This window comes from Cryptotermes secundus, unplaced genomic scaffold (assembly GCF_002891405.2).
Source record: "Cryptotermes secundus unplaced genomic scaffold, Csec_1.0 scaffold616, whole genome shotgun sequence".
NCBI lineage: Eukaryota > Metazoa > Arthropoda > Insecta > Blattodea > Kalotermitidae > Cryptotermes > Cryptotermes secundus.
The window spans coordinates 148,610-156,576 of NW_019727401.1; the positions used below are offsets into that span (position 1 = coordinate 148,610).

At 35.6% G+C, this 7,967-nt stretch overlaps 1 protein-coding gene across 1 annotated transcript in view; it reads left to right on the forward strand.

The window, feature by feature from the left end:
- Positions 1-4,717, forward strand: part of LOC111864704 — a 14,286-nt gene extending 9,569 nt beyond the window's left edge. Inside the window, exons 4-5 of the mRNA XM_023852153.2 lie at positions 843-1,201; positions 4,151-4,717. Coding sequence (XP_023707921.1) covers positions 843-1,201; positions 4,151-4,274 — 483 coding nt within the window. The 3' untranslated portion in view covers positions 4,275-4,717. The remainder of the gene's footprint in view (positions 1-842; positions 1,202-4,150) is intronic.
- Positions 4,718-7,967: the final 3,250 nt, after the last annotated feature.

A 7,967-nucleotide genomic window follows, 5' to 3' on the forward strand; every position in this document is an offset into this window, starting at 1 on the left:
TATATATATATATGCTAACACTTGTACTATTCATGTTCACTGAAACTAGCTGCCTTTCACCTAACATGTGACATTATATTTTACCATGATGGCATTAACAAGTTTTTTCCTCAATGAGACAGATCACTCAGCAGCCCTAGTGTCCAGTTTATGTGTGGGAGATTGTAACTTCAAAACCCCACTTTATAGTCTAGATTAGGTGGACCTGGGATAGGCAGTCAGTATATTGACAGGACATGGGCTGGATGACTGAGGAATTGTGATGCAATTCTTGTCAGAGGCAGATTTTTCTTCTCCACAGCATCCAGACCATGTCTGAGGGCCACCCAGCCTCCGACCCAATTGGCACCTGGTACTCTTTCCCCATGGTAAAGTTGCTAGGGCATGAAACTGACCACTCACTTTGACTTAGTGCTGAGGATAAGAATGAGTGGAGCTACGCCTCACATTCCCATTAATCTTCACAGTGTGATAAAAAAGGAAAAATGTACCTATGCTCAACGAATTAAGCACTAAGCCATGAAGACGTATGGTGGAGTGGATGTATAGATCCATATTTTCTTGACCTCGGCACTAGTTGGATGTGAGTGGTCAGCTCCATGCCCTGGCCGCCTTACCCCCAGTACCCATTTCATAGGAGGTTGGGTGAACCCCAGAGCTGGTCTGGAAGATTTGGAGAACAGAAAATTCTTGACCCTACCAGGACTTGAACTCTGACCCCTGTCGTCCAGCCAGTAGCCAGTTGCCAGTTGCTATCCCGGCACCTATTCATGGTGTGATGCATAATGAATTATACATATGGACAACTGTACCTAACCTTGCACCGATTTATGTATTAACAGGTGAAACAAATAAGTACAGCCGCTCCGTCGAGCAAACCTGCATCCCAAGCGGCTTCTCTGATTCCCACTGCAATGATGATTCTTGATTCAAGCTCAAATAAGAGCGTAGAGCCATTGTTCATGGCAATTGCTGGCTTTGTTGGAATGGCACTCATGTTTGCTGTCTCCGTTTTATTCCTACCAAAATTTGGAAACCTTCGATCCAGAGGAATATCAGCTCTTAAACATGTTCCTGATGAACTCGCAACACTTACCAAATTAGTTTTAGATGGCATTGATGGCAAAGATTGTACTGAGAGGATTGCCTGTGAAGTGGGGCATGCTGTTCGAAGAATGCAACTGGACAAGAAGCCAATAAGGTGAGTGACCATTTATTATTTTTTCCATTATCTTCTTCCTACATTTCTTATATATTTTAGGTTTTCTATGTTTCATGACAGATGTGTAACTAGAAGTAACTATGTAAAATCTGAAATATCCATGCTGAATAAATGCAGTGAACCTTTATCAGAGGCTTATTACATGTTACTGATGATGACGTCTCCAAAATGTCATGTTCTTACTCCATACTGATGTAGGTGATCATCTGAGAAGACTTTACTGCAGTTATAAGAAATTTGTGAATGATTTGAAGCTTTCATGGCAAATAAATGTACTAAAATTTCCTTGGGCGAACAGCTGTGTCGACGTTGAATTAAGAACCAATGTTTCACAGATTTTACTGGTCTTCATTATCAGAGTCGATAAATATCAGCAGCCTATGATCACTCCCCACATTGACACTGATGATGGAAACCAAGAATGTCTCTGAAACGTTAGTTTTTAATCCATGATATGTAAGCAGTGTCCGTCTTTTAGTGCACTCAATTTCACTTGTTATTTCACAACATGTTTCGGCACTATAGTGCCATCATCAGGTGCTCCATTTACATTAATCTATTTCATTGCTTGCCATTATGTCACTGTAAATTTTAAAAAGTATTTAAAAATGTTCGTCAATTATAATAAATATTTATNTGTCACTGTAAAATTTAAAAAGCATTTAAAAATGTTCGTCAATTATAATAAATACATATACTAAAAACTTTTTAAGACTATTTATCTTATCTGTCCCAATTCTAACACCGTGCATAGTTTCACCACTATAGGAGTCGTTCCTCTTATTCTCAGGGTATATCGTGTCTCGTGTTGCATGTTCCCTGTTTGGTTGCGGGTGTTGTAATGTTGTGAAGCAACAAGTAAAATTGAATGCGCTAAAAGACGGANGAAGATTTTAGTGCATGTAAGAAACTTATCTTTAAACATTCAAAAGCAGTAAAGCGCTAATACACAAACCCTATGTCATAATTACAAATGAAAAGTGAAATAAAACCATAGGATTTAACAAATCTCATGCTTTCAGTGACTGTAGACGGACTTTGATTGCTGTTATTGCATCCTGCTTTGGGCAGCACAGCATAATTACTTTAATTATTTTAACTATTCAGTTTTAATACTAGTCTTCATCATTAGTATCAATTACATCAACCCTTCAATAAGTCTCTAGGGCACCTTTAATACTTGGTACCCCAGATATAGCTTTTCCCCAAATAAATAACTACTACCCCCATCACTAACATTATTATTAACAAGAAGTACTGCAAGGAAGGCTTAAGGGAAGTATTTCCTTCATCATTGTTGGTTTGCATCTTGAAGTTGGCCACTTTCAAATGAAACATGTAAGGCAGCAAAATATATTATCTGTTTATTAAATATTGTCATATATTATGGAATTTTAGTCTCCATGCATCACATGTAATACATGGAAACTATGCATGAACCATTATTATATACTGAATAATTAATAAATGACTCCTGTTTTGTATGGTACTGATTCATGAAGAAATGAATCGTTGCAATTCACTTAACACATATTTTTAAGGAAATGCATATTACATTCACTAAAAGTATTAGTTTTCATTTCATTATTCCAATCATATTTAAAAAGTTCTGTTTGAAAAGATTTGTTTACTTTCATAAAATTAAACTGTTCTACTTATGATTTCCAGCCCAAATTTTATATGGATGAACAACCCGAAAACAGGTGAAAAGAGGTGGGATGCCATATGTAGGGATTAAGTTTGTTGAATGCATTACTTGGCACTTCCTGTTGATTTTAGCAAGTGGTTTGCTATATTCTATTCAACATTAGAGTCCTATTGTGATGAAGTGTACAGAATTCCTGTAGTTAAAATTTCATTTTCAATCAGTGTATTAATAGCCTGTGATTCAAAATGAAAATTTTTCATGCTTGATTAGGATGCATTCTGTTATAAAAATATGTCAGCATTGTGAAACCACTATACAAATTTCAGTCTTTCAAACTTCACTTAAAAATTAGCAGTTTTTAATGGGAAGCAATTGGTATATTAACAGTTTATGACTACTGACAAAAATGTTCACAATTCATCAGAATTCACTGTTTTAAAAATATATGACACCAGTACACATATTTCAATCATTCTAACTCCACTTTGGAAGCAGCAATATTAGTGGATGGATTATGGCCAAGAGAAGGAAACCACAAAAAGAAAATATAACAGAAAATAGTAACTGAATTAATACACAGCTGAAGTAGGTAAGAAAATAAGTAATAACATAAATTAATAAAGAAATAAAAAATACATATATGATATGATAACATAAGCTAGTTGGTTGCTTAGTAAAAGGAGTATTTAAGTAGTCTATTAATCAATAATTATATAAATCTTTGGCAGCCAATCTGTTGTGTGGTAATATAAGATAATATTAAATTTTGTTTTAAGAAATAGGTTGCGGTCATGTGAAATGGAGACTAATGGCAGGATAATTTCTATTGCTGTGCACTTGTTTTAGTAATTCTGAACCTTTTTGTTCTTAATCAGAGAGTCAGCTGAAGGGAACTGTCATAACTTAATGGACAGATCTCCATGGAGAACAGGCTGTGGGTACTCAGAAACTGGATAAGGTTATGTAAAATCAAATTCATCACTGATACTAATGAACAGGAGCAGATGCTTGTGTACATGATTGTTGTTGCATTTAAAATGCATCAAGATGTTGGAAAAATAGAGTCTGCTTGTGCATCATCTCATCTCAAAACAAAAAATGGTTCTCATTTCAAATGTTAGAATTTGTTTCATTTTGTTTGTTACTTGGGCTCAAAATTAAAATTGGATGGAAATTCTTTGACTTACAGACACATTATAAAATTCCTGATTGTTACTGGGTTTACATTTTGGAACCAAACTTGAGAAAAGAAAATAACTGTAGTGATGTTATCATTTCAGGGTGCTGGAAATTTTGTTGCCCCCTTCCCTGAGCAAGCAGCTTCAACTTATTCGTAAGGCAGCAGCAAAGAAAGAAAAATGCAATTTCATACCATGCAAATGGAAGGGAACTAAGGCAATATAAAACAGCTGTATTTTCACAGTGAGTTTTCTAGACAGTACAGCTGTGAAGCAAACTTGTCTGCTACATGGTTGGCCCAGCTTGATAGCAAGAGTGTCCGACTCATCACCTGAAACTGTGCTCACAAAGAACTCACTGTATATTTAATTATGTGCTTCATCACTGATAGCAAGGATTTCAACTCAGGTGGAAGTTCACAAGTATAACCTTCATACCTCTGTGTTTTCAACATCACTACTCTCCTTCATTATGTTTCTTACAAACTGAAATGAAGTCAGTTCGTTGTATGAACTATAGTTTCATGCAGCATATGCTCAAGTAATTTATTTATTTATTTATTTATTTGATGACGCTGTCAGTAGCTCAGGCTATATAGCAACAAGTGATAAGGTGATCAGTAAAATTACAAAAGGGTAATCAGCTCTGTCCAGTGTGACTGATAAAATGTTTTTTCTTCCTTTCATTTTAATCTTTCATCCTTGACATGTTTCGGTCTTAAAGACCATCTTCAGAAGGATATATCAATACAAGCGAAAACTACTATTACAATGTGTTTGGTCAATATCAATACAGTGTCATCACATTGCCATGAATATAAAATCTGATCCTTTAACAACTGCAGCGGTGTGCATGAATACATTAATATTGTAATGTGTTTACGTTACTGAATAAATTATTACAATTAGTCTGCTTACACGTGTGGTTTAAAACAGATTTTGTTAATATTTTTAGAACTAATTTGGTTCGTGTCCTTTATATTGCTTCTCTTTAAAGGAAATTGAGTGTCTACCACCTCGTGGTTCCATCGTTTGCTGAATAGGACTCTGCAAATATATCTTGGGTATAATGTACTATTTTCATAATCCCGATTTTTTTATTTAAATGTGAGCTTTTTTATTTAATCCTACCCTTAATGTCATCCTGTTGTTTGGGCCGCGCTCTGTAGTTATACTGTTGTAAGGTGTGTTGAGTCGCGTATTTATACCCCTTGTGCCTTATGACGTTTGTGTGGGTGTGTACTGATGTTTAATTATGATGTCAAACATACTATTCCGATTATCACTCTCCTGTATAACTTTTTGTTCTTCTATCAATTTATTATGTTTATTAAAGTGATATATGTAGATTTTATTTTATATTCATTATGTTCCCTTTTTTGGCACGCTCAACCATGCTAAAAATGCTAAAACAAAGGGAACATCATGAACTTAACTTAATAAATTGATAAAAGAACAAAAACTTACAAGGGACAGTGATAACCAGTATAGTATATTCGACATCATAATAAGACATCAGTACCTGCCCACACAAATGTCATAAGGCACAAGGAGTATAAATACATGACTCAAATCACCTTACAACAGTACAAGAAGACAGCGCATCCCGAACAACAGGACGACACTAAAGGTGGGATAAAATAACAAAATCTCACATTTAAATAAAAAATAATCGCGATTATGAAAATAGTACATTATACTAAATATATATTTGCAGAGTCCTGTTCATCAAACGACTGAACCACAAGGTTGGAGCCACTCAACTTCCTTTAAAGAGAAGCAATATAAAGGACACAAAACATACTGGTTCCAAAAATTTAACAAAATCTTTATAAAACCACACATATAAAAAGACTAATTGTATTAATTTATAAACATTTTAATGTATTCATGCATATCGCTGCAGTTGTTAAAGGCTCAGGCTTTATATTAATGGCAATGTGATGATACTGTATGTATGTATTGATATTGACCAAACACATGGTAATAGTAGTTTCTGCCCGTATTGATATATCCTTCTGAAGATGGTCTCTCAGACCGAAACATGTCAAGGATGAAAGATTAAAAAGGAAAGAAAGAAAAAAACATTTTATCAGTCACACTGGACGGAGTTGATTAACCTTTTGTAATATTGCTAGGGTGATGGACCAGAATGAACCAAATCAAGAATTGATCAGCCTTGGGGGATGTAACACCACAAACTTCTACTGAACTACAGAGTGCCACTTTCTAGAAAACAGTACTCTTTACAGTTGGTTCATAATGTCTATCACAGCTACCAGGGTGGGACTGATTAGGTGATCATGACATTGCACTTCTGCAGCAAAAAGCATTTTTTTGATGCAACCCCATAAGAAAAGATCAAGTTCAGCCTTGTAACAGTAGGAAGGTTCTGTTACACTAGAACTGTTCAAAACACTGTAACTCTAAAATACTGGTGAATCGAACAGCTATTTGTTTACATTTTCTGCCCAACAATCTCCTAAAGTTCGGCTACAGAACTTCGAATCGCCCTCTGTAGCAGTGGCTGTACTAATGTACTGATCTGTATTGAAGTGCATGTTTCTTAAGTATATTTTGTTGCATTTAATGTTAATTACATATAAAATATATTTTTATATGATACATTGAATTTACCACATTCCATGCATAATGGGTTAGATTGTGTACAGGGTAATTCTGGGTTGGCAGAGGGTATCTATTTGCACCTTTAATTCATCATGACACTTATGCAGAGGGCTCAAATGGGAAGGAAATGTAACACCATCAATGGGTAGACATTTTGTCTTGTCACTGCTTGCCTTTTTTTTTATCCTGTTGTGTTATAATATAAAGGTATTAGGGCCATCAACAGCCCCAATACCTTGACTGCTTAACTTGCCAATGTGATGATTGTTCATTTGTGTAGCCAACAAAAATTCTGTGATCAGTGTGGTAGTGACTGAAGATTCTGTTTACTAAAATATTTTTGTCTTAAGATATGAATTTTTTACTCTTGCAATGAAGTATACGATTTGATAGTGAGTTTACATAGTTTAATTCTTCACAAGAAAGAAAACTTACAGACTGTGCATTTCGATGTTCACTCATAAATACGTATAAGAATGATTACATAAAGTGGTGTGTACTGAAGCTAGTTAAAAAGAAATGCATCACAGGAGTCTGTAGCAAAAAGAGGAATACTAAGAAGACTGTGCTAACTGAAGAAAACGTTTAAAGCATTCAGTAAATCATTTAAGGTCAGTCCTCGTGTATAATAAAGACATTTGGCATTTTGTTGGGTTCTGAATTCCACAGCTGCTGTTTAACCAATGAGGTTGTCTCAGTGCTCATGCCAGCATGTAAAATACAAAGATATAGAGTAATGAGAATCCTAAGGATATTCAATTAGTGTTGTTATGGAATGTAAAAGTAGAGATGTGATGCACATGGAAACATTTTTCAGCAGATTCAGATAAATATGTGACTGACACACTGAATTCCTTCTTCAACTAACTGGCAGCTGAAGAAATGCATTATGGGTATTTCCAGCAAGACAACCCTTATTTTACCAAAGCTTTCCAAAATGAAATAACATAAGCATAACCACAGCTACTGTTCTCCGCAGCCATTCAACTGCTCTGAAGATGGAGGTGCTACGTTCCTCCGAAACGTCGGCCAGAACGAAGAATACATGGTGCCTAAACCCAGAAGACGACTTTCTTCAACATAAGCACTTGTTTCAATTTCTGAGGATGAGCTTCAGAAGGTTTACAAAACTTGTTTATGCACTATGAGGTATGCTTCCACCGCGGCGGCCTGGGTTCGATCCCAGGGTCTGATCAAGTGGGATTTGTGGTGGACAAAGTGGCGCTGGGACAGATTTTCTCTAAGTACTTCGGTTTCCCCTGCCAATCTTCATTCCACCAAATTCTCCATC